The following is a 26,936-nucleotide window of genomic DNA, read 5'->3' as shown; positions in this document are numbered from 1 at the left end:
ATGGTAAATTTTGTTATGTATATTTTACTACAATTTAAAACATATATACTCATATACCTAGACGGCCTGAATTAATAAACAAAACAAAACAATTTGGACTAAAATATCTTTTTCTGATGGCCTGGCCCAGCTGGATCAGCCCTTTACACAAGCCTGTGGATGGGCCCTGAGTTGGCCTTAGCTGCCTATCGCCTGAGGTAAGCCAAATTGTCGGGAACACCCCCTCTCCTTTGAGACAGGAAGTTTAAATTATCAGGTCAATTAGGAAAGATACAACCGAAAAATACAAGTTTCATTCACGCTTCAAGGAGGCGTTTCCTGGCCGGGTGCCACTTTTATTATTTTTGGCCAGGCCGCTGAAAGCCCCACAGACCCAGTGAAGGTACAATGTGATCTTTGATTTGTTTCAAAGATCAAAGAGAGTGAGTTTGGGTGTAAATGCAGATAACATTTCAGAGATCCTTTCATGAAAGGAGTCACTAGACCAGGGCAGAAAGGGAGCTGGTGTGTTAGGGGTTCGTCTTGGGAAAGATCCTTTTCCAGCGAATTGGGGCTGTCAGTGGCCCCAGGAACTCCTGGCCTGCATCCAGGTCCTTGGCCCACGGAACATTAGGTCCTTGAGCTGGGGGGTAGCACCTTCTCCCGCCTCTTGCCTAGGCACCGTGAGGGCGCGGGGAGGAGGCTGGGGCCGTGCACGCGAGGAGCCCCCAATCTCACCCTCCACTGGTTTTTCTAGCATCTCTGGGTGCTGACTGGCACTCCACTCCTCGGCAGCCTGCCCTCATTGTCTTCTTTGGGCCCGGCTTTGGCCGGGGTAGAACAGCAAAAACCCACCAACCATGAGAAACCCACCGGCCCTGCCTGTCAGCATGCAGGTGGAAGGTCCTCGGGGACAGCGCTGCCCGGCCCGCTCCCTCCGCGCTGGAGATGTGTAAAACCAGCCCCTTAGGAACACCGGGCACTGGGTGGTGAGAGAGACTTTACAAAGGACCGCGGCGGGCCCTCCACGCCCAAATCCTCCCTAATGGCCGCAGTCTCCAGCGCCCAGCGTACTCAAGGCAGTAACTACGGGCTCCAGTGGTATCACCGGCTGCCCCTCTGCGGGAGCCAGGCGAGCGCCGCGACCCCTCCCGCTAGCCACTCAGTGCTCACCCACTACGTATTCCCCGCCCGCTCGCCGGCGCAGCACAGCCCACGTAGCCCCGCCTACTCCGCCCGCCCCGCGCCTGCGCACGCGACCACTTGTGCTCTCGTGGCACTTGGCGCAGGGCTGAGAGCGATCCCATCACCCCTCGCGCCGCGCTGCCGCGCTGGCAGGACCAGGGAGCGTCTGCGCGGCCGCGGCCCCGCGGCGCACGGCGCAGGCGCGGCCCGATTGGGAGGCCAGCGTAGTGTGGGCCGAGAGCCAGTGCGGGGACGTAAGGGGAGGCCATGCGCACGCAGGGGGTGTGGCTGCACAGCGCTGTGGGCCTGAGCTCCTCGCTGCTCCGAGTTGGGGTGGCTGTCTTCGGCTCGAGGGTCAGTGGGGCGGTGAGAACCCGGGTGCTCGGCGGTGGGATCCCGCCCTCTGTCCCTTCCCAAATCCCCTCCGCGGAGACGTGCTCGGAGCCCTCGGACCAGGTCCTCGATGTCCTTCTGGCCAGTGGGCCTCAGTTTATCAGTCCTCGCCGGGGGCTAAGGGAGGCGCCTGGAATCATTTTCGGTTGGTTCCTGCAGTCTCCGTCCCCGAGGTAGCGTCTTCCGCTCTCCTCACGGCGGCCGATCTTGTTCTCCACTTTCTAGGTGGCACTTGGACTCTCGCCCCCGGAGGGATACACGTCCGCAAGGTCTCTGGCTGCAGATTCTTGGGCCCTCTTCGTGGGCGCCTGGCGTAGCTGTAGGTGGGTCGGCTTCTTATTGCGGTGGAGCTCGTGAGCTCAAATCCCCGCGGTTTCCTGCATGGCGGTTGCGGGAGGGGTGGTACCGTGGTGTGCTCTGAAGTGGAGGCACTTGCTATGAGGCTTTAGGCAAGTTATTCTATTCCTGGGGCCTCGGGGTCTCCTCGGAGCAGAGGACGTTCCAGTGTTCCAGGGTGCTTGGCTTGGACTTGGCGGAGGCAAGTGTGCGTGAGCCGCGGTACCTGCTCCTTGATAGAACGCTGTCCAGTCCAGGAGAAGGGCCCAAGTTCTTCAGTGCGAGGCAGGGTGGGGAGAGAAATGAGAGAGACCAACAGACTGATAGGCGTGGGAGAGCCAAGGTTCTTGCACGAGTCAGGCTCAGGCTTAGGAATGTTCAGGCACACGCGGGGTTGGCTGTTTGGCACAGAGGAGTTTTCTTCCTGAGGTTGCAGAGGACACACAGGAATGCTGATGAGTGGGGAGGGTGACAGCTAGGTTCTGAGGAAGGCAGGGCAGAGACCTGGGTAGTGCGTTGTCTCCTGGGCACGGGATGTGTGTGGTCTCTGGGCGGCCTGACACCTAGCTTCAGATTGGTGGTAGAAGCTGCAGTGTGGTTATTGCTTCTCAGAGCTTGGTGAGGGGACTGGGCTGGACTCTTCAGTGTTCTGCATTCATGTGCTTCTCCTTGGGCCACTGCTGCTGGCTGGCCCTGGCATATTCTTTCCTCGTATTAGGTTGGGAAGGACTGTTCACATGGAAGACCGCCCCCAGAGTAGAGGATGTGTCTAAGTTCCATAATGCTTGGATGGCAGCAGTAGGGGTTGGTGACCCTGGCAGCCTCGAGTGCTGCAGGCCACGCTGGGAGGTTCTGGGCAGAAAGACCAACAGAACTGTGCTTTCCTGGAGGAACTCCTCTGATTAGGGGTAGATGAACACAGGAAACTGCACATGAAGGTGTGGGCAGGCTGTGATTCCCCTAGGTGTGAATTGATGGAGCATTTGGGGAATGAGTGGAGGGATTGTCAGAAAAATTGCATTAGGGAGGTGAAGCAGAGAGCTCTGTGGAGGCCCGGAGTGGACCTCCCTTTGTGGAGAAGCTGGGGAGGTGGCTAACATTAGGCCAGGCCGGGTGAGAGCCCTGGGGGGCGCTGCTTGCACTGGGAAAGAACTGCCTGCTGATGGTTACAGCCTCCCTTCCCTCTTCAGGGCTCTTTGGGCTACTCAGGATTGATGGTCATTGTTCTCCAAGCCCTTTGCAGGAGGGAGGGGAGAGAAGATGCAGCCAGTGGGATTAAACCTGGGGTATCAGATGCTGGGCTTTTGAAGGAAAAAGGGGGGTTCAGGGAGGTGGTGTTTGGGGTCGGGGTGGCATTGCCTGTAGGCTGTACTCTGGGTGGTGAGGTGAGTCTGGAAGGCTAGTGACAAAGAGAGTAGCAAGTCCCTGGGCTTCTGTCACACACGCAGGTAGAATCTACCATGATCCTGATGCTGTGATGTAAGTCTTATGGCCATCCGTATCATAAGTTAGTGTTAGTGTTTGGGGCAGCTAGAAAACTCCTTTTAAGCAGACTGTGTAGTGAATAATTGGTGTGTTGAAGTTGATGGTTAAGTGTTTGGTTTCTAGAGCCAGGTTCAGCTGCCTCCTCCACTTACTGGTTGGTGTGTGGCTGCAGACAAGGGATTTCACTCACCGCTCTTCCTTGGGGGCCATTATTATGGTACCACCCTTATGAGAGGGTCAGTGTTTGGTGTGGAGAGAACACTCAGTAAGAGGTTGCTACTGTCATTCTCCTGAAATTCCCAGATAGTCAGGCTGCTCCAGGAAGCCCAGGGGGTTCTGACCTGGCCCCCTTTCCTTCTCCTGGTACTGACAGCATCTGCCATCACACCTTGTCCTTGAAATGTCACAGGTGGCATTTGCCCGCCTTCTTGGACCTCCCAGGCCCTCCTTCCATTCAGAGCTCCTTGTGGGTTACCCAGGGTTTGCCTGCTTGTTGCCTCCTCTTGCAGTCCGATGTGATGGTCGGGCCTAGTTTCCGCTCTTCCCCACCTTGTTTTTGGACAGATTGCCTTGGATGGTGACCTGCGTCTGACAGTCCCATCAGCTCTTCTCAGCTCTCCTGAGGCCGCAGCTGTCAGCTCCCCTGGCCCTCAGCACTTGCCTGGACCGCCTGGGGTTTGCCACGCCCCTCTCCAGCCCATCTCTGTCCTATTGTGTCCTGAGTGTTGCTTCTGACCACCCTCCTCTCCTGCACATCTCTTCCTCCCTCTCCCCTTCTTCGTAGTAGTTGGTGCAGCTGCCTCGCTCTACTCCCAGCATGCTTCGTGGTTGGCGCCGGCGGCAGGGTTCTCGAAATCCCATCCGGGCTGCAGCCAATTATGCCAATGCACGCCCTTGGCAAGAGATCGACGGGCCCTCTCCTGGGGATGCCTATGCACCCCTGGTGGATCCCTGGATTGAGCAGCCCTGCTGTGGGGACCCTGTGTGCGTGCGCACAACCATGGAGCAGAAGAGCACAGTGAGCGGTGAGGCCACAGAAAGGGGTTCCCCCGCTGTGCGCATGCCTGGCCCACGACCCCTCAGGGTGGACTTCCACTGGGTGCCAGGTTCAGACCCAGGCACCTTTGATGGCTCCCCATGGCTGCTGGACCGCTTTTTGGCCCAGCTGGGTGATTACATGTCTTTCCGCTTCGAGCACTACCAGGACAACCTCAGCCGTGTCTGCGAGATCCTCGGGCGCCTGACAGGCCGAGCTCGGGCATGGGCAGCCCCCTACCTTGATGGGGACCTACCTCTGCCTGATGATTATGAGCGCTTTTGCCAGGATCTCGAGGAGGTTATTCAGGACCCAAACAATTTTGCTGAGTATCATGCTGCAGTGCCCTGCCCCTTGCCCCCAGCCTCGAGCCAGCCACCAGTGGCCCCACAGCTGCCTGTGGTGAGGCAGTACTTAGCTAGGTTCTCAGAGGCCCTGGCACTCAACATGAGCGCTACCCCCAGGCGTGTCCCGGCCACTCTGGCCACACCTGCTATTCCTAGTTCCAACTCTACATTCAGAAATGTTCTGCCTGAGCAGCAACTGGCCAAGGAAAGCAGCCCTGGGCCCACTGAGCCCCCTGCCTTGTCCGGTTCTGCTTGCAGCACCAAACCTGGTCTGGTGAGACCTGCCTCCTCTGAGCCAAGGGAGGTGTCCCCCAAATCTGTCCTTGTACTTTCAGAATCTGCTAAACCCCCTGCCCCAAATCCAGGTCCAGCTCACCCAGAGGGTCCAGAACCCCAGAAGGTGGAGGAGGAGGTTTCTGTGGCCAAGGGAGATCAGGAAGCATCTTTAGGTGTCCCATGGGAGCCAGTGCACACCCTGGAGACTCCAGGAGAGCCATCGTTTTCTCCTGTTCTTCATCCTGCAACCCTGGATTCTGAACATGGTTCAGGCAGGTACAGCAGTGACCCTTGTGATGAAGTGCCCTGCGTAGCCAAGGAGCCCCACAGCCCCCCATCAGGGCCAAGTGGCATTGCCAGGTGACTTGAGACATATCGCTGCCAGGTGTTGCGCTGTACAATTGCCCCATTGCTGGGCAGGAGGGGCACTTGTTTAGACTCTGCCTTATCTGAGTAGAGACCACCCCCTCGCCCCACCACAGCAGAACATTGGCCTTTGCCCTGACTTCCTTGATGGCTGGAGGCTGCGTTCTGCTAGGCTTTCTGTAGCATCCCCACACCTGCCCTGGAGTGCCACCTCACCCGAGCTTGTTCCTGCTAGGTGGGCAGAGTTCTGTAGGTCAGTCCCCATCAGATATTTGCACCGTCTTTGTAAACCCTTCCCACCCAAGCACACAAACCCCCCCACCCCCCTTAATTCCTGGTTGTAACTGGACTGGGTCTGTCATACCAGCCCTGTTTGGATCTGGTCCCTAGATGGTCTTTGCTTGATCCTGCCCCCAATCTCTGCTTTCTGTGATCTGCCCTCTGGGCTGGAATTGAAGGAAGGTTGCATGGAGGAAGTGGTCACTTTCATTGTTGAGTGTGAGTCAATGGTGTTTTGGTGGAGAAAGATGCTTTTCTGTGGGCTTATCAGCAGCCCTGGTCAGCTGCAAAGGCTCAGTACAGGAAGGTGGGATGCAGGCCACCTTTTAGCCTCAACTCCATTCCGGATGTTTTTCTCCTGTGTGTTAACTTGGTTTTCTTGGGTTTTTCCCTCTCAGTGCCTTTGCCCCTGCTACCTTCCCACTTTCGGCTCTTCAACAGCCCCTGCCTTATTGCCCTCTTGCACATTGCTGATTCAGCACTGAAACCCCAACACGACATGACTGTGTCTCTGGGTAGACTGTGAGCCTCTAGGGCAGGGGCTCCATCTTAGCTCGTGTCCCTGATACGCAGTTGGTGCTCATTAAATGTGTGTTGGATCCATGGCCGAGCCTGCGGTGTGGTGACTGCTGACAAGCAGTCTGTCCGTTGGCAGAAATACTGCCCATTCCGTCAGGAACAGGCGGCTAGGCCTGGCCACAAGCACCCCAAGTCAGTGTTGCATGTGTGGTCGGGAGCTTTGAGGATGGAAGTGTCTGGTTGAGGAGTTGGGCTGAATGGGTAGGAGTGGGGAACTTGACAGGTGGAGTGTGGCCTTGAGAACTGATCTCTGAGAGCGAGGTGAAGTGAGGAGCAGGCAGCAGGGAGTTGTGAGGCCCCAGGGGGCCAGAGGATTGGAATGAAGAAAGACCTGTTCAGTACAAGGGTGGGTTTTCTAATAATGAGAGCTGAGCTGGGAAGCTCCCTCAAGCCAAACTTAATGTAGGACTGGTACACTGCACCTACTCAGAGGAGTGGTTAGGCAAGAATTTCAAGCCCCTTTCAGTTTTATAATTGTGTAAACAAAGCAAAAGAACACCTTCCTGGAAAGTAGAAAGAAGAAATAAGTGAAAATGAGAGCTGCAACTAAAATTAGTTATTTTAGGAAAAATTGTAATAAGCAAACATCTGGTAAAATTTTTTAAGTAAAGTACATTGTTAGGATTATTTTATTTACTATCACTTAAAAAGGCCCTGGGTTCAGATGGTTTTATGAGTGAGTTATTTTAAGGCATACTTTGTAAGTAAAACAATTGCAAATCTTGAAATAGGTGGGAAGCTAATATAACCCCAAAAGTAAAACAAGCAAGCTGACAAGAGAAATCACGAGCAGTCTGCTTCTGATCAGATGTGGAAAGTCCTTGCATATCCTAGCCAGCCCCAGTGCTTCTGTGTGGGGTGGCTGCTGCCCCTCTGTGCCGTTGCCCAGCCACAGTCTGACTGCTCCCAGCGGCGGCCTGGGCCGCCTGTGGGGCTGGCATGGTTGGTGATTATCAGAAGGGCGCTCCTTTAAGCTGACAAAACAGCTCTGGCAGCAGAACCTAGAGCTGCTTTCTGGGACACTTGGCCAGTTGACACCCCTGTTATGTGGCTGGCCTGTGCACAGGCTAACTTTCCTATCTCCATTTAGTGGACCTTCAGCTCAAGGTTCCCATTTTCCCTACCTCCTGGCCCACTGGGGCTTTTCCTCCCTCGTGCCCCAGCTCCTGTGGGCTTGGATTGTAGTCTGACTCCCCTCTCCTGAGGACCAGCTCTGCCATGGCAGGCCCAGGGGATGTGGGGAGAGGCCCGATGACCTGTTTTAATTTGGAGAATTGGTCTTATTGTGGTTGGGCTGTCATCATGAAAGGAAAGGAGAAGAGGGCAGGGCGTCAGTGATAGCAGAGTTGCCCGTTCCTGGGTGGGATCAGGAGAGGATGGGAGGGGGGAGGGCTCTGGCCTGGCCTGCCACACAGGCAGTGTGTGTGGTGTTGCAAAGTGACAGCTTCCTCTGGTGCTGTGCCCTGCCTTCGGGCAGCTGCAAGGACCTAGCTACTTTCCCACTCTAGGGGAGCAGGAACATAGAGGACCGGGAGAGGAGGCCCTGCCATGCTTGGTGGGAGAAGGGCCCCTTGGGCATCCACCCCTCCCGGCTCTCCGCACAGGCGGGTGACCCTAAGGAGGGTGCTCCTGGCAGCGGCACGGGCTGGCAGCACTTGCGGACGTGCTTAGGGACAGGCTGAGGTGCTAGGCTTGCCTTCTGGATTGTGTCTTTCTTTCATGTCCTTTGGAAATACCCACAGATTTTATTTCCTAAAGACAGGGCACAGTGGGCACTATTGGAGGTTTTCTTTGAGTACCCGTGTCCAAGGAAAATTCTAACACTGGAAGTATTAAGGCAAAGGTCCTATGAGATACTGAACATTTTATAAAACTGCAATAATGAAGGTGCTTGGAAATTGGTGTGGATGGATGAATAGAGGAGAATAGAGAACTTTGGAATAAAGCCAAATAAGGAATTTAATTCATAGTAGAGGTGTTTCAAATTAATGGGGTAAAATGGATTATTCAGTAAAAGGAGTTGAAACAATTGCCTAGCCATCTGGGAAGTAATAAAAGTGGATAACTTCCTCACTGTTCATACCAACCTGTACTCCAGATGAATTAAAGATTTCAACATTAAAACAAATCATTGAAGTAGTGGGGGTGCTTTTTTTTCCAGTCTGTGATTCCAGGACTTATTTTAAAAGTTTTAGGTACCCAGAATTGCCGAAGGCATGGAGAAACAGACTTCTTCATGCTGTTAGTTGGAGTATCAAATGCTGCAATTTGCCTCCTTGACATTCTAGGCACGCAGATGCTGACCACTCGCCTGCATGCAGGTGGTCATTGCTCGTTCCTCTGTGGGTGTGGGGCTTCACGTTGTGGACTCGAGCTTGGTTTCACCTTGCCTGTCACACTTGGAAGATGACAGTCCTTGCTATCACCTGACCTGACTGAGCTGTTAGAATAGTTTATCCTCACAGGACATGGGGGCGTTGAAGGAGGTAACGCCTGCGCAGTGGCCTGAGCCTTAGTGACTGCCAGGTGAGCCTCACTGCAGCAAGACTGGCAGCAGCGCGAAGGTCCAGCGGTGCAGCGTGAGGTAAATGGAGCTCTTATCTGTTGTATTAGTCAGGATATGCCAGGTTGCGCTGCAGTAATAAACTTCCAGCATCTCAGCCACCCCCGATCTGTCACAGACCAACTCTCCCCTTTATAGTCCCTTAGAGACCCACGCCAACAGGAGCCCCACTGGATGTGTTTTTTCACAGCCACAGAGAGGGGCAAGGCCACAGTGAACCACAAGTGGCGTGTCTCTCCCCTTCTGTCACTGTTACCATGGCCAGACACGCACGCCTCAGTTTGGATGGACAAGAGCGTGGCGTGGGGCGGGGCAGGGCACTCAGCCTTGAGAAGAGCAAGCATCCACTCAACACGACAAGAGTGCAGCCATCAAGGCAGTGGGTGGGGGGCTGCATCAGTACCCTGGAAAGACGCCTGGGTGCCTTTGCTAGGGCCGCGTGGCTTAAAAAACATTATTTTCTCACAATTCTGGAGGCAAAAAGTTTGATACAAAGGTCTCTATAGGTGTGGTTACTCCTGAGACCCCTCTCCCTAGCTTGTGATGGCTGTCTTCTCCCTCTTCACATGTTTGTCCCTCTGTGCCTGTCTGTGTCCTGATCTCCTAGGACACCAGTCATATTACTAGGGCCCACCCATTTGACCTGATTTAACTTTACCTCTTTAAAGTCCCTATCTCCAAATATAGTCACATTCTGAGGTGCTGGGGGTTACAATTCTAAATTGGGGGGGGAATACAATTTAGGCCATAATACCGCCCACCTTGGATTTTTATTTTTGCAATTTTGGGTAGTGCTGTCAGGAGAACCCTTCTGAGTGTCACGGAGGGCCCATGTGCAGAGGCCCCCTAGGCCCCTGGAGCAGGAAGTAAGTGCCCAGTTGTTCTGTATGCAGGACTCCTACTTCTTAAATGTTTCCTTACCTGAGGGTCAAAGACATGACACCATATTCCCAAGTGTAAATGCTTTGCCTTTTACATTGACTGTGGAATCTGTAGTGGTGTGTGCAGAGGGGTCTGCTGTCCACATCAGAGCCTGAGAAGAGCCAGGCATGTGTAAGAGATGGCACCATGGACAGGTTGTCCAGCATGGCACCCAGCATTGGAGGCTGACAGTTGCCTGCCCTATGGGCAAGGTGCAATGGTGTCCTTGATGGGTTAGGATAGAACAGGTCATGCTGTGGAAAACAAGCCCCCAAACTCAGCAGCTTCCCGGAGCCAACATTTATTTCCCACTCCCCTTACACGTCCAGCCAGGTGAGGGCCTGCAAGTTGGGAGATCCGTCCAGGAGGTGTGTTGGTTGGGCACGAGATCCAATGTGCTGTCGCCTGGGGCACCACCGTTTCCCACCACTGAGTCCCTGTGTTCCTCCCCTGAAAATCAGGACACGAATGGGAGTCTTAGAGTGGGGTGGCAGCCGGGAGGGTGACCCAGTGCCAGTGCAGTTCTGCCCTGTGTACCCACCCCGCTCCAGATGTGCACTCGGTAATGCCCACTTCTGCCTCCTGGTCCCTGTTACCATCCCCTGACTCCCAGCAAGCTGCTGAACTCCTAATCTCACGTGTGCCACCTGTAAATCAGAACTTCCACCTCCCCTGTGCCTGGGAAGCAGCAGGCCCCTCAGGCCTGTAATTACTGTCCCTGACCCTTCTTCTCCCTCGGACTTCAATCAAGTGTTGCTGGCAGCCATTAGTGCATATGCGCACATGTGGGTGTGTGTGTACAGAGCTGTGGCCCATTGTGAACATGCATGAGTCTGTAGGTATGTTATTTGCATGCTTGGTAGATCACCGGGAGGACTCCTCCATTCAAGATGACCTCTGCCCAGGAACAACCATGTGGATCTCTGTCAGAAAGTGCACCACCCCCACATGGTTAGGGACCCCCTCTCCAAGTGGGACTGGGTTCCTAGAAGCTGCCTGGGCACCATCCTGCGGGGATCAGCCCCCATCCCATGTCCTAGGTGAATGTTGTCTGGGCTTTGCCATCAGCACTGGGCAGATGGCCGCTGTGAACCAGCCCTCCCGGCAGAAGTGGGCCCCAGAGGCTGGCACTGGCACACAGGATGGTCACACTTGTGAAACCACATGCTTTTCCATGTGTTCACCAGGGACAAAAAGGCTGGTGGCCCATCACTGGTCAGGTTCCCACCCCTGTCCGTAAGTGCTTTGGGGCAGGCTGGCAGAAAATGCCCCTCAGTCAGACTTCCTTCCTGCCGTTTCACAGGGCTCCTTGGGCCTGCTCCTGGGGGTAACGGGTGTCCTCAGCTGCAGCTTGAGACGCCTGTTCATAGAGAGGCCCTGCCCACCCATCCTGCCTATCCCTGCAACCCAGCAGCCCCTCACCCTGGCATTTCCTTCCTTTAGCCAAGTGCCTAGGAGAGGTCTACGACTTTCGGCCTCAGCACCCGCAGCTGTGGGAGGCCCTTGCTGGCTGTGGGCAGACTGGCCATTCACCCCTCATACCCAGCCTTGAGGCTGTAAGATGTCGCCATGTCTTTAGCTCCTGAGGTCTCGCTCCTCTGCCCCTGCCCAGCCTGGCCCTGCCAGTGCATTGTCTGTGGCATGGCAGGAGAGACGAATAGGCCAAGGTGCGCTGGTGGGCTCACTCTACCTGGACACTGACCACACCATGTTGACCTTGACTCCAGCAGGGGATCCTGGTCCTGGGAGACTCGGCTATAACTTGGCCTCTATTACCCTCTCCCTGGAACACAGTGGGCTCATCTGGAAAGGGGTGCTTTTAGACTCGGTGTGTGAGTGTCCAAGCGCTATGGGGCAAAGCCTAACTCACTGCAGGCAAGGAGGCCCCCTAGGCCTTCACAGGAATCACTGACAGCCAGTCCCAAGAGGTCTGGGACCCTGGCCCCAGGGAGGTGAGGTCAGTGTGTGCTCCTGCCTGAGGCAAGGCAATCCATTTTGCTAGAGGGGGTGGCTGAGCTTTGCAAGAGCAGGTCTAAGTTACGGAACAAGTGACTCGCTTTTCTTGAATATAAGGAGAGGCTTCAGGCCAAGGACAGGTGCATGGCTGTCCTATCCCCAGGGCTCTCAAGAATGTGCCACTCTTGGTTCCACCCCAGAAGCCCGCTTCTAGCTGTACCCCAAGTTCTGCTTCGGGGACTCAGTGGCTCACAGGGAGATGCCCTACCTGCAGGGGTGCCCAGGCTGTATGCGAGGCTCAGGGTGCCCCTGGCAGCAGGGCTCAGGTGTTTCCCCTGTGCACTCATGGAACGTGGCCTTTCCCAATATTAGGCCCAGGTCCATCAGTAAAGGCCAAGGCCACTGCTTGCTGCTCTTGGGAGACAGATGTTCCGAAGTCAGGCAGGCCTGGAACGGGCCTCGGATCCTCTAGGGAGAGGGCTGTTGGGGGTATGCCTACCACCCACCCACACACTCCCACACACAATTATATCAGTCTCCTGGGGAGTCGGAAATGGCTGTGGTTGGGGTGTGTACTTGCTGCTTTGGGGGAGGCGGGTGCAGGGACGGTGTTGGGCTCCCACCTTCCTGCTGGGCTGTGAGGTGTGCAGGGCTGGGCTGCTTGTGGCACCAGCCTTTCTCCCTCCCTCCCTCCCTCCTTCCCTCCCTCCCTCCCTCTCTCTCTCCCTCCCTCCCTCCCTCCTTCCCTCCCTCCCTCCCTCTCTCTCTCCCTCCCTGTGAGGCAGGGTTGGCCAGGCTGCATCCCGGAACCCTCCCCAGGATCTGCATCTTTGAAGCCATGGATACTGACAGAGGATTCAATGAATCCAAGGTCGCCAGCCGGGCGTTGACAGATGCCCGGCCGTGATACTATTTCTGATTTAATAACCGAATGGGAGGCTGGCCCTTGGTAATAATTAGGGCTAATTACTGAGGAGGTGTTGACAGACAGGCTGAGAGGAAACAAACTACCTTTATCCCGGGGCTTAGAGTCAGATTACCGGCCCGTGCTATCTGCCCCTCAGAAAGTAGACGCTTCAATCACTCACCAAGGCTTCAAAGGGCCAAGGGCCCTGACAATGCATGGGGTTTGGAAAGGAGCTATGAAGTGCGCCTTTGACTTCAACTCACCAACGGAGCCCCATTCCAGAAATGGTTTCTTTGTGAAGTTTGAGTTACCCTGGGCAAACCTGCCTCCAAGCTCAGGCGGGCTGGGGCCCTGGCTGGCCCGCCCACCGGCCCAGGTCCTTCCGTGTGGTGTTTCCTTGGCCTGGGAGTGTGTCCGGTTTTTTATATGACTGAACTGCAGGTAAGGGGATCAGATCTTATCCCAGCAGGCTGTTCCTTCCCTTGCCTCATCTGAACACAGCTTTCCTGTTGCCTTCAGAGGCAGGTCTGGCCTCCCTGCAGAGAGCCTAATTTATAGTAGGACCACCCCTTGGGGGCCCAGACGTCACTCATGCGGCTGCCGCACCCCCATCTTGGGTCGTGAGCCAACGTTGTAGACAGGACATTGATCCCCAGGGTCTCAGTGACTGAGAGGCGAAGGGTTGTCCTAAGTCATAGATGTGCTGCATGTGTACCTGATGACTCCCCTGGATTTCTGCGCATGTCAAAGACAGTGGGGGTGCTGTGGTCAGACCTCCATTTCCTGATGCGAAGCAGCAGCCCTGGGAACTCTCCTGGTGTCTTGGCCTGGACCGCAGGCCTCTGGTATATCTTTGAGAGACCAGCAGGGAGAATGAGGTCCCAGTTAGGGCCATAATGGCTGAGTGCAAGGGTCTGTGCTGGGATTCTGGGCTTTGCTGTGGTCTGTCCTGATCAGGAAAGTGGGAGGGCAATGAGGCCTCACTCAGGCCCAGCCTGTACAAAGAACATCTCAGGTTCCATTTGTGGTCCAAGAGATGCGGAGGGAGTGGGCCTCTGTTGCTGCTGGCCTGGAAGACAAACCAATCTAGAATGTTCCCTCTAGAATGGTGGTGCTACTTCAAAGAAAGAATGAGTAGGTCAGGCTGGTGGAGAGCAGGAGTGTTAGATCAGTGTTCTTCCTTTCCCTGGCTTGCTGCTCTGTTTCTAGAAGTAACGATGATGGGATGGCAAAGGTCACCCACTGATTTGCTTAACTGAGTACTGACTGCCTTGTATTGGGGACACTATTGATGAATTTAAATCTATTTAAGTTATGGCAAAAATAGGATAAGTTCTTTTAAGTGGGAGAAGTTCTTAAAAATTGGCATTAAATCTGTTTAAAGTCACCTTGAGTAGAATTAGAAATTGGAATTAGAATTAGATCTTAAAGAATCTAAGCAGGAAATTGAATTTTCATAATACATAAGTGGTAAATTAAATGCCATTACCCATAGCGTGAGAAAAAGTAGCATAAAAAATATTTTTAACTGAAAATGGCCAAGAGAGCTGTATGTTACCTTGTACACAGAGCGTGCCTGATTCCTGTTCCTGTTTATTAACATCTTACATCATTAGCACGGTATGGTTGTCATGAAATAACATAGGTACATTGTTATTGACTTAAGCCCATACCTTAGTCAGATCTTTTGAGTTTTTACCTCATTAATGTCCATTTTCTGTTCCAGGATTCCATCTAGGATGCCATGTGGTATTTAGCCATCATGTCTCCTTAAGTCTCCTCTGGACTGTCATGCTTCTTAGACTTTATTTTTATGTCCTTGACAGTTTTGAGGTGTACTAGTCAGGTCTTTTTTGTAGACTGTCCTCCGGTTGAGATTTGTCGTATGTTTTTTTCATGATTAGACATGGGTGTGGGCTTCTGGGAGCCACAACTCAAAGACAAGTGCCATCTCATCACATCCTGTCACTGGTACATGCTGTCAACATGGCATCACTATGGATGTTGACCTTGGTTCCCCGGGCTGCGGTAGTGGTTGTGAGCTTTCTCTACCGTGAAGTTGCTGGCTTTCCCACTTTCCAGATTGTCCTCTCGGGAAGGAAGTCACTTTGCATAGCCACTCATCGGAGTGGTGGTTTTGCTCTACTTCCTTGCTGTGTGGGAGATTTGTCTACTTTCCTGTCTTTGCATCAGTATGAACTCATTCATATCTATTATCACTATGTTATGATTATTGTGAAATGTATTTACACTGAGTCTTAACACCTGCGCACATCAGCATCGCCACAGTCTGGATGCAGAAACTGTCCCATTACCTCAGAACTCTCCTGCTGCTGCCCCTGGTAGCAGCCCCTGCCCCACCCCCTGACCCCTAACAACGACCATCTGTGCTCTCTGCCTCGTTTTCCCTTTTCCGGAATGCCATATAACTAGGCTCACATAATATGTAGCCTTTTACCCACCATCATTCTCTGGAGATTCATCATGTTGCTGCATTTATCAATAGTTTGTTCCTTTTTATTGCTCAAGAGTGCTCCATTCTTCCATAGATACCGTTTGGGTCATTTCCCATTTGGGACAATATGAATACGGTAGAACTGCTATAAGCATTCATGTACCAGTGTTTGTTTGCTTGTAAGTTTTCAGTTCTCTAGAATAAATATATAGGAGTAGAATTGTTGGACAATATGATACATGTATATTTTATCTCATAAGAAAGTGCCCAACAGTTTTCCAGAATGCTTATACCATTTTTCATTTTCACCAACAATGTATGAGAATTTTATTTGTTCCACATTCCAGCCAGCACTTTGTTTGGTCAGGTTTTTTCTCCTTTTTCTTTTGGCAATTCTAATAGTCTGTGGTGTTCAATTCCATTTAATCTAAGTTGTTGAGTTTATATGCATTGAGTTGTTTATAGTATTTTTTAAAGGATTTATTTACTTTTAGAGAGAGGAGAAGGGACCGAGAAAGAAAGGGAGAGAAACATCAATGTGTGAGAGAGAGATCAATTGGTTGTCTCTCACATGCCCCCAACTGGAACCTGGCCCGCAACACAGGCGTGTGCCCCGATTGGGAATTGAACCAGTGACCTTTTGGTTCGCAGGCCAGCACTCCATCCACTGAGCCACATCAGCTAGGGCTATAGTTTTGTTTGTTTGTTTGTTATTTATCATCCTTTTAGTGTTTGTGGTGATTGTAGTGATAACCCTTCTTTCATTATTATAATTTGTTTCTTCTCTCTCTTTTTTGGTTATCAGTCTAGCTAGATTTATCAATTTTATTGATCTTTTTGAAGAACCAATCTCTGGTTTTATTGATTTTCTCTATTATATTATCTTCTCTATTTCTTTCTTCTTTTTATTTATATATTTTAAAGATTTTATTAATTTGTTTTTATTGACCCACAACTCAGGCATGTGTTCTAACTGGGAATCGAACGGGGACCTTTGGATTTGCAAGACAATGCCCAACCAACTGAGCCACACCAGTCAGGGCATTGTTTTCTGTTTCATTTCTGCTCTAACCTTATTTTCTTCCTTTGACTTGCTTTGGGCTTATTTTGCTCCTCTTCTAGTTCCTTAAGGTGGAAGCTAGATCATTGTTTTGAAATCCTTCTTTTCTAATGTAGGTATTTAATGCTATTATTCCTTTTTCTCTAAATCCTACAAGTTTTGATATTTTCTTATTCAGATCAAAATATTTTCTGATTTCTCTTGGGACTTCACTTTGACTCATTTAAAATAACCCATTGGTTATTTTAAATTGTTTTGCTTATTTTCCAAATATTTGGAGATTTTCCAGTTTTCTTTCTGTTACTGATTGATTTCCCATAAGCTAGAGAACATATTTTGGTTTGTTGTTTGTTTGTTTTTTGTTCTTCTTCATTTTTAAAAGTTTGTTTTCTGACCCAGGATATGGCCTATCTTGGTGAATGTTGCATGAGCATTGAGAAGAATGCTTTTCTGTTGGGTGGAGTGTTTTCTTAAAGTCACCTAGGTCAAGTAGGTAGAGAGTATTAGTCAGGGCTCTAGTGGATTTTCTGGCCACTTGCTCAATTCATTACTAAGTTTTAAGTCTCCAGCTATAATTATGTATTTGTTTATTTCTGCTTTCAGTTCCATAAGTTTTTCCTTCATGCATTTTGAAGTTTTGTTGTTAGATGAATACATATTTAAGACTTTTATGTCTTCTTGATGAATTGATGCCTTCTATTTTTATATATCCTCCTTATCCCTGATAATACTCCTTGTTCTGAGGTCTACTTTGTCTGACATAATATATCCACTCCACTGTCTTTTATTGTTTGTATATCTCTTTAATCTTCTTACTTTTATCTGTATTTTTAAATTAAAATGTTTTTTTTTCTAGATAACTTATAGTTGGCTTTTTTAAATAGCTTATAAGTGTGGGTCTTACAATTAACATCTTGAGACAATTTACATTTATTATGATCATTGATATGGTTCTGTTTTGGTTTACTGTTTTTTCTCTGTTTCCTCTGATTTTTTGTTCTTCTAGCCCCTCTTTTCTGCCTTTTTTTGGATTATTTTGATATTTTCAAATAGTCTGTTTGACTTTTCCTGTTGGCCTTATGGCTCTACCTTTTGCTATGATATATTATGTTTTTAATGTTTGCTCTAGGGGTTATAGTGTACATACATACTTAACCTTTGGCAGTCTTCTTAGGGTTAATTTTTTTTTTTTTCATTTCAAGTAAAATATAGAAGTCTTACAACCCTGTGCGTCCCCTGCTCTTCCTCCTTCTTATTATAGCTGTTACATTGAAAAACCCCCACCAATGTTATAATTTTAACAATATATATGTTCATTTAAGAGGTGAAAACTTGTATTTTATATTTGCCAAAATATTTACTATTTTTCTTGCTCTGCTTTCTTGAAGTCCCTCATTTCTTTCTGATTATCATTTCTTTTGAGCTCTAGAACCTTCTTCGGTTTTCCTTTTGGAGCACATCTGCTGGTAAGAAATTCTCTTAATTTTTCTTCATCCGAGAATATATTTATTTTGCCTTCTTTCCCAAAGGATCATTTGCTGCATATAGAATTCTTTCCTTTCAGTACTTTAAAGTTGTTCTGCCATCTTCTGGCTTCCACAATTTCTGGTGAGAAATCCACAGCAACTCAAATTATTACTCTTCTATGTATAATGTGTCATTACTGTCAAGATTCAGAGAAGGAAAACTCTGACTCCAAAAAACCTCTGCTGCCTTGCGGCATACCTCTTCAGGGGAAAGGCTAAGGGAGTAAACCCGGACAGAAAATCCGGAGCCGGAGTCCCTAAGGCGGTTTGACGTTGTAGTCAACACCGGCAACTCCTGCGGCGCACCTGAAGCCAAGCTGTATTGACTCCGTCTTTCCCTTGGACCCTTCAGCTGCGAAGAGAGGGGGGGTCTGCTGCATGGGCAACAGCAGACCCTCCATATCACCCTGCCCAGGCTCTGTAGCTTCAGCTTCACTGGAGAGGACATTCCAGCGTCATCGCAAGATGTCGATTTAACACGGGAGGAGACAGATACCGTGTCACTCCCGAGTCAGACTGCACAGCCATTCTCGGCGGTGCAGATAGACTCTTCAGAAGCTACACCATCGTCTCTCGAGACGGACGGCTGCCGACGACTGTCAAGATTTTTAAAAATTACTTTTAGAAATTTAATTATATGTTTGAGCATGGCTTTAACCTGCTAACCTGCTTATGATTCCTGTGAGTTCTTGAATCTCTAAATTTGTCGTTTCCCAAACTCGTGAAATTTCAGGCATTATTCAAGTAATTTAAAACATATATTTTATTTATTTATTTTCAGAAAGAGGGGAAGGTGGGGAGAAAGAGAGGGAGAGAAACGTCAATGTGTGGTTGCTTCTTGCACGCCCCCAACTGGGGACCTGGCCCTCAACCCAGGCATGTGCCCTGACTGGGAATCAAATCGGTGACCTTTCGGTTCCTAGGCCGGCGCTCAATCCACTGAACCACACCAGCCAGGGCTCAAATAATTTTTATACTTCATCTCCTTCTCTTTTTCTCAAACTCCAATAACATGAATGTTAGACCTTTTACTATTATTCCACACATCCCTGAAGCTCTAATCATTTATTTTCATATTTTTTCTTTTGGATAATTTTTGTTGATCAAGTCGTCCTGTTCATTGATGCTTTCCTTTGTCATCTCCCATTCCATTTGTTTGTTTGTTTGTTTGAGATACTGTATTATTCAGTTCTGGAATTTCCTCTTTAAAAAAATACTTCTTGTATCTCTGCTGAGAACTTTCATTCCATTCAGTTCAGTGTATTTACCTTTGCTTTATGGAGCATATCATAAAAGCTGTTTTAAAATCCTTATCTGATATTTCAAGCATCTGAATCATCTTTCTTTAAATTATATTTTATTGCTTATGCTATTACAGTTGTCCCAGTTCTTCCCCCTTTGCCCCCCTCCACCCAGCCCCCACCCCACTCCCTCAGGCAATCCCCACACCCTTGTCCTGCATCATCTGGAGGTTGGCATCTTTCCCTTTTTTTTCCCTTGAGAATCGGTGCTATTTTCTGGTTCTTGAAACGTTGAATAACTTTGTATTGTATCCTAGACATATCCTGGATTGCTATTATGTCTGGTACTTTGGAGAATGTTGCGTTTTGTGTTCGCTGGTGGTCAACCCAGTTAGCTTTGCATCACAAGTTCTGTCTCGCCCTCCACAGGCTATGGTTTTAATCTCATTTCAATTTTCAAAGCTTTTGAGATGCTGCTTGGGTCTGTCCAACACATCAGCCACGCGGGGTCAGTCTGAGATTTGAGTGGTGGTTGAATTCAATCTTAATCCATTTCTTAAAGCTGCTTTGGGCCTGTCCCAGGCATATGCAGCTCAGGAATGAGCCTGGGACTTTTGTGGTTCCACTCACAGAATTAAGGGACCATTTTCTTTATCTCCCTCTTTCCTCTCTGCAGGTCTCCCCTGCGCGCATGTGCACACACACACACAAACACACACTCACTCACTCACTCACTCCATCCTGCAGGGTCCCCTTCCCTTGATTACTCTGGCCAGAAGGATGGGTGTTTCCCAGAGTCACTTCTTCCACAGGCTCCCTGTCTAGGGCCCACCCCTGGGACAGCACTGAGAGGGAAGAGAAAAACAAACCATCAGGGATTTCCTCCCACATCCTTTAGACTTTTTGTACAGAAATTAGGGGTTTCTATCTTAAGTTCTAGCCACTGCTACCTTGTGGCTGTGCAGCTCAGGGCAATGCTGCAAGACATAAAAGTAAAAATAGGAAATTCTCCCAGTACAGGTCACTTCTCTAAGTTTTTGCTTACCTCCAAATTTGTCTGCCATTGTCCACATTTCAGAGTTTTCAGGTAATTGCTTTTAAGTATTTTGTCCAGAGTTTTTAGCTGCAGTCAGCCAGAGAGCGAGGCTGTAGTGAATTTGCTTCATCCTGGCCAGAACCAGAAGCCTCTCAATGTTGTATAATATACATTTCTTCATGAGTGTGGTTAAGTGTATCTTCATACGTTTAAGGACCATTTTTATATCTTCTTTTGTGAATTGCCTGTTAATGTTCTTTGCCCATTTTTCTATTTGGCTTTAGTCTTTTTTTCCTTAATTTTGAAGAGTTTCCATACATTTTTACAGATATTATATTTTTATCTCTTTTGACATGCAAAAGTTTAAAAAATTTGTTGTTAAGTACTTATCTTCTTAGTTGGTATTTTAAGTGGGATTTTCTTTGAACAGGCTATTGTTCGTGTATGGAAGCTTGAGCTCTTTTTAAAATTTTTCTTTTTATTTATTTATTTTTCAACTTATATTCCATATTATTTTATATTAGTTTCAGGTATACAGTACAGTGGTTAGACAATCATATACTTTACAAAGTATTCCCCTTGACAGTTCATATATCCACCTGGCACCGTAAAAAGTTACTACATTATTGACTGTATTTCATACGCTGTACCTTACATCCCCATGACTCTTTTGTAGCTACCAGTCTGTACTTCTTACTGCCTTTGCCTTTTTCAGTACCCCAACCCCTGCCCCTCTGGTTAACATCAGTCTTTTCTCTGCATCTATGAGTGTTTCAAGTTTGTTTATTCTGTTCATTCGATTCCACATATCAGTGAAATCATACGGTGTTTGTCTTTCTCTGACTGGCTTATTTTACTTAGCATAATACTCTCTAGGTTCATCCATGCTGTTGTAAATAGTAAGATTTCATTCTTTTTATGGCCGAGTAATATTCCATTTTATATATGTACCACCGCTTTTTTTATTTACTCATCTATTGATGAGCACTTGGGTAGCTTCCAAATCTTGGCTGTTATAAATAACACTGCAATAAACATTTTCAAATTAGTGTTTTGCATTTCTTTGGATAAATGCCCAGAAGTGGAATCACTGAGTCATAAAACAGTTCCATTAAAATTTTTTATTTAGTTATTTTTATTTTATTTTATTTTTATCCTCACCTGAGGACATGCTTATTGATTATAGAGACAGGGAAAGGGAGAGAGAGAGGGAGAGACACATCAATCTTTTTCCTCTCTTATGTGCCCCGACTAGGGACCGAACCTACAACCTAGGCATGTGCTCTGACCAGGAACTGAACCTGTGACCTTTCAGTTTACTGAACAATGCTCCAACCAACTGAGCCACACCGGCCAGGGCCCATTTTTAAATTTTTTGAGGAAACTCCATACTGTTTTTCATAGTGGCTGCACCAATCTGTATTCCCACCAGTGGTGCACAAAGGTTCCCTTTTCTCCATATCCTTGCCAACACTTGTTTATTGATTTATTGATAATAGCCATTCTGACAGGTGTGAGGTGATATCTCATTGTGGTTTTATTTTTTTAAAGATTTTATTTATTTATTTTTAGAGAGAAGAGGAGGGAAGGATAAAGAGAGGGAGAGAAACATCAATGTATGGTTGCCTCTCATGCGCCTCTAACTGGGAACCTGGCCTACAACCCAGGCATGTGCCCCGACTGGGAATTGAACTGGTGACCCTTCAGTTCACAGGCTGGCACTCAATCCGCTAAGCCACACCAGCTAGGGCTCATTTTAATTTGCATCTCTCTGATGATTAGTGACATTGAACATCTTTTCATATGCCTATTGGCCATCTGTATGTCCTCTTTGGAGGAGTGTTTTCAGGTCCTCTGTCCATTTTTTAATTGGATAGTTTGGGTTACTTTTGTGTTGAGGTGTTTGAGTTTTCTATAAATATTGGACATTAACCACTTATTGGATGTATCATTGGCAAATATCTTCTTCCATTCAGTAGGTTGTCTTTTTGTTTTGTCGATGGTTTCCTTTGCTGTCCAAAAACTTTTTAGTCCAATGTAGTCCCATTTGTTTATTTTTCTTCTGTTTCCTTAACCTGAGGAGACATACGAGATAAATTGTTACTCCGAGAAATGTCAGAGATTTTCCTGACTATGTTTTCCTCTAGGATTTTAATGGTTTCGAGCCTTACATTTAAGTCTTTAATCCATTTTGAGTTTATTCTTGTATATGGTGTAAATAGGTGGCCTAATTTCATTGCTTTCCATGTATCTGTCCAATTTTCCCAATATCACTTGTTGAATAGACTATCTTTACCCCACTGTATGTTCTTGCCTCCTTTGTCATATAGTAATTGACCCTACAGGTGTGGTTTTATTTCTGGGCTCTCTATTCAATTCCATTGATCTATATGTCTGTTTTTATGTCAGCACCATACTGATTTGATTACTATACCTTGTAGTATAGTTTGATATCAGGTAGCATGATACCTCCAACTTCGTTGTTCTTTCTGAACTCTTTGTGTTTTTTTTTTCCTGGTAAGAGTTGAAAATTTTTTAGTGTTTGAATCTGATTCATCATTGGCTCTTGTATATACCATCATGTCATCTGGAAAATAGTTTAAATTCTTCTTTTCCAATTCATATACCTCTAATTGACTTTTCTTGGTTAATTGCATTGGCTTAAACCTCAAGTACAGTGTTGAATAGTAGACAATGGGTATTCTCATCTTAGTGGAAATACCTCCAATATTTCTTCATAATGTGTTGATTTTAGAACTATGGAGGATTTGTGTGTGCGTAGTTTTTTAAATCCTCACCCAAGGATATGCTTATTGATTTTAGAGAGAGAGGAAGGGGAGAGACACAGAGAGAGGAAAACCTCAATGTGAGAGAAACATCAATGGGTTGTCTCCCGTATGCGCCCTAACGGGAGATCAAACCTGCCACCTTTTGGTGCATGGACAGTGCTCCAACCAACCAAGCCACCTGGGCAGGGCTGTGTGTGCGTATTTTAATCATTGTTACGAAACCCATTGGTTTCTGTTTGCTCATCTGGGTGAAAAATTGATATTGGATGTTGTCAAAGGCTTTTCAGCATCATGGGAGATGATTGATTATATGAGTTTTCTCTACAGTCTATTAATATGATGTATGACATTAATGGGTTTCCTAATTGAACCAGCCTTATATTCCTAGGATAAATTCTACTTGGTCATATGTTACTTTCTTAATTTGATGTTCTATTTTGTTTGCTAATATTTTATTTACTGTTTTTGTGTGATATTCATAAGTGATATTGGTCTCTACTTTTCTTCTGAGCAAATCTTTCATTATACCTCATGAATTCTGTTATGTACTGTTTTTCATTGTCTTTTTTTTTTTTTTTTACTGATTTTAGGGAGGGTGGGAGAGAGAGAGATCAATTTGTTGTTCCACTTATTTATGCTTTCATTGGTTGATTCTTGTATGTGCCCTGACTGGGGGTTGAACCCGCAACCTTGGCATATTGGAACAACGCTCTAACCAACTGAACTTTCTGGCCAGTACTCGTTGTTTTTAAAATTTATGGTTTAAGTATTTCCCGTTTTGCCTAAAATTCATATAATAAATGGTTTAAAAATTTTAGTTGCAAGGATCTTTCAGTTTTTATTTTAATTATCTCTGGTTTAATTGCACTATAGTCATAGGATATTGTTTATTGTGTTTCTTATGGATAGAACTTACTATATTTTCTTTGTGTCACCCAATATACAATCCTTTTTTACAGATGTTCATGTTCAGTTGAGAAGACAGTTTAGTTTCTGTTATCAGAGTATAAAATTCCATATAGATCCATAATAGCTTTCCTGTGGCATCTTCTCTCTCTTTATGTACTATTGTCTACCGGTTCTGCCTAGTACAATACTAAGTGCCATTAGTGAGTTTTTCTGACTCCTTGCATATCCTGTAGTTTTTGCTTTATAAAGGTGGCATCTCTGTTATTTAGTACATAGATATTCATAAGTGTTATACATCCATTGTGAATTTCAGCTTTTAGTATTAGAAAATGTCTGGCTTTTTCAAATCGAATGCCTTTTGGCTAGAATTCAACTTTGTTGATATCAGTATTTCAATCTCTGCTTTATTATTGTTTCTGTTTGCCTGATGTAACTTTGTCTATCTCTAATTTTAGTCTTTTGGAATCACTTTAACTTGGGACTTTTATAAAATTCTGAGTACGAGTCCTTTGTCAGACATATTGTTGTGAATATTTTCTCCCTGTCTATAGCCTCGTTTTTGTTGTCATCTTGTAGCCTGGTTTTTACTTCTTTAATGTGTCTTGGTGAGAATTATGATTTTGAGCTTCATCCACGTGAGACTGGAGTTCATTCATTTTCAGCTTTGTGGAGTATTCTAATGTATGAATGTACCAAATTTATCCCATTCTACAGTTGATGGTCATTTGGGTGTTTCTAGCTTTTTAAAAAATTATTATGCAGAATACTGCTATGAACATTGTACAAATCTCTTCGTGTACCTGTGTGAGAATTTCTTCAGGGTGTTTATCTGAGAGTGGGATGGCTGAGTCATAAGGTGTGCGGAATAGTTTGTTTTCCAAGCTGATTGTGTCAGTCTGTGTTCCCTCTGGCATTTGCTGTACCTCTCTGCCTGTATGTTGTATGTAGATCAAGATAAAGGAAACTTTTGTGTGAAACATTTGCAACAGATTGCAGATATCATGACACTTACCTAGGAATAAGGGCATTGTTCTGTATAAAATGCCATTATCCTTCCCAAGAAAAATAACAGTAATTCCATGTTATCTGCAGCCCGTGTTCAGATTTTCTCAGTTGTCCCAGACAGCTCCTCTGTAGGTCCCCCATTTATGATCCAGGATCTAATCAAGGGTTCATGTGGCACTTGTTATGGTGCCTCTTCAGTCTCTTAATTTAGAAAGAGTTGCCTTGCTTTTGCTATTGTTTCTTTTGACCATGACCTTTTGCTGAGTCCAAGCTAGTTGTCTCGTCCCGTAATCTGGATGTGTCAGCTGGTTTCCTGCACGTTGTTGGCACAGAGGTACGAGGATGGCGCCGAGTCTCCTTGCGTCACCTCAGGCGATAAGTGATGTCAGTTTGTTTACTATTGGCAGTGCCAGTTTTGATTAGATGGTGAAGGTGGTGACAGCCAAGTGTCTCCATTGTAAAGGAATCTTTTCCCTTTATGATTAGCAAATAATCAGTAGAGTAACACCTTGGCACTGTGCAGCTCACCTGTTTCCCAATAGCCTTTTCACCCAGTTGGGTCCTTTTTCAAATCTGATTGGTGATTTTTATTGCTCTCTACTTACAGTTTCAGTTCCCTCTTTTTCTTTAAAACCATTAAGCTCATTTTAAATATAACTGAATGCTTTGCTCTGGGGCCCTAGTTCTGCTCCCTGTTGTCTCTGATGACTCTCACTCATGGTGCTATATTTCCTTGTCTGTTTTTATGAGTTTTGACTATGAGCCTGCATTTTGTAGGGGTCTGTCTATGAATTCATTGAGGCCTGAGTTGCAGGTGAGCTCCTTCAGAGACACTTCACAAACTGAAGTTTTGGGGACCTCCCAGGGTGGTGTGAAATGAGAACTGAAACCTGAGGGCTGGCTCTGTTCTGGTACCTCTGGGTGCAGCTTTAGTTCCAGTTTGGTCTAACACTGAGCATATGGCCCTGTGGGGTCTCATCTTTATGGGGATGTCCTTTGAGGTTACCAACCTTAGGAGGGCCCTACATTTTATCTTTCCTGGGCTCAGGGGCCTTGAGAGCAGGAACTCCAGATCACTGGTACAACAGATGTCCTCAGGGCAGGAGCCAGCTGCAGGCTCCACAGACCTCACTAGGTTTGACTTTTTCACTTAATGTTTGGCGTCTGAAGGATCCAGACTTTTTGAAAATCATCTTAATAATGTATTGAAGATGTTGTGTCTTTCTCTTTTATCAGCATTTTAATTTGTTGGTTTTTGGTTGTTTTTTTTTAAGCGGGGAGGCACCTCCTGCTGGGAAGTGGTGCCTCCCTGGTCCGTGCTGGCTGTGGACGCTCAGGGGCCTCGTGGGCTTGTTGGGGGTGGTATGTGTGGGGCCAGGGTCCCTGTCTGAGGTACCTCCAGAATCCCATGCTGCCTGCCTTTGCTTTCTCATGCACACACAGTCAGTAAGGCAGGACCCAGAGGGGGGTCCTGTTGCCATAAAAGGAAAGGGCTCCCTGACTCAGTGTAGGGCAGATGCCCATGGCAGTCCTTGAGCCTATTGGTGGATAGGACTGGGACACAGAGCTGTGAGCCCCAGTATCCCAAGAATGTCAGGTAGGGACCCGTGGTCTCGGCACCAGCCCCCGGCACTAGCCCCTCCTCTGCCTCTTGAATTACATGGGTTCCATCCACTGATGCAGCCCCCCTGGGTTGTGGCAGCTTTTCACCAGCACCTGGTTGTTTGGGTACATGCTCTTGCCTCTACCACGAGGGATGTCCTTGGACCCCTGTGGCTGCTAGGCCTGCCCAAGGTGTGTGACCTGAGTGGGAAGGTGAGTGCACCTTCCTGCCGCTCCTCACACCTGGGGGAAGGCTGGAGTCCCCTCTCCTGGGGATAACCCTGCCAGGCGGGGACACAAGGGGACGATGTCATCATCCGTCTGTGGGCTGAGGGCCTTCAGGGCTTTTGAGGGGCATTTGTAGCATCACTTGGAAAGGCTGTCAGAGTTGTGCAAATTATGTCAGATTATCTTGCTTTTTAATTTTTAAAAGAATGTGTCTCTCTTTGACATCTTGAAGAGCAGGCAGAATACGAAGTTGTGCTCCGTGGATTAAGTTTCATGTTCCTTCACCCTCCGGGAAGAAGAGACAAGCGATAGAACAGGGAAAGAAGGCGGCGGCGGCCGGCCATATCGCACATCGGCCTTGCGCAAGGGGCTGCGGCCTCCGCTCCGGGCAGCTGGTGCCAGGGGAGATAGGATAATGCGATTATTCTCAATTAGATTAATAAAGAATAATTAGATGTCATAAATCAAGCAATCATA

The 26,936-nt window shown here is 47.6% G+C and overlaps 2 protein-coding genes across 3 annotated transcripts in view; both read left to right on the top strand.

The window, feature by feature from the left end:
• Positions 1-1,378: 1,378 nt before the first annotated feature.
• GNB1L (G protein subunit beta 1 like) overlaps positions 1,379-26,936 on the top strand; it is a 59,776-nt gene continuing 34,218 nt past the window's right edge. Inside the window, exons 1-2 of one of the 2 annotated variants that reach the window (XM_090290778.1) lie at positions 1,379-1,518; positions 1,783-1,880. In XM_090290778.1, coding sequence (XP_090146904.1) covers positions 1,432-1,518; positions 1,783-1,880 — 185 coding nt within the window. In that variant the 5' untranslated portion in view covers positions 1,379-1,431. Of the gene's footprint in view, positions 1,519-1,782; positions 1,881-26,936 lie in introns of those variants that run through there. The other variant, XM_090290779.1, reaches the window with a different exon arrangement.
• On the top strand, positions 1,815-7,640 carry RTL10 (retrotransposon Gag like 10). The gene is made up of 2 exons (XM_090290780.1): positions 1,815-1,880; positions 3,943-7,640. The coding sequence occupies exon 2, from the start codon at positions 4,196-4,198 to the stop codon at positions 5,399-5,401; it is 1,206 nt and encodes a 401-aa protein (XP_090146906.1). The 5' UTR covers positions 1,815-1,880; positions 3,943-4,195; the 3' UTR covers positions 5,402-7,640.

Source organism: Furipterus horrens, unplaced genomic scaffold (genome assembly GCF_987537825.1).
Source record: "Furipterus horrens unplaced genomic scaffold, mFurHor1.1.pri manual_scaffold_11, whole genome shotgun sequence".
NCBI classification, from domain to species: Eukaryota; Metazoa; Chordata; class Mammalia; order Chiroptera; family Furipteridae; genus Furipterus; species Furipterus horrens.
This window is presented reverse-complemented; position numbering and strand designations above follow the sequence as displayed.

What these genes read in the sequence shown, in the direction of transcription:
- RTL10 (XM_090290780.1), top strand. Translation starts at nt 4,196, where the DNA reads ATGCTTCGTGGTTGGCGCCGGCGGCAGGGTTCTCGAAATCCCATCCGG.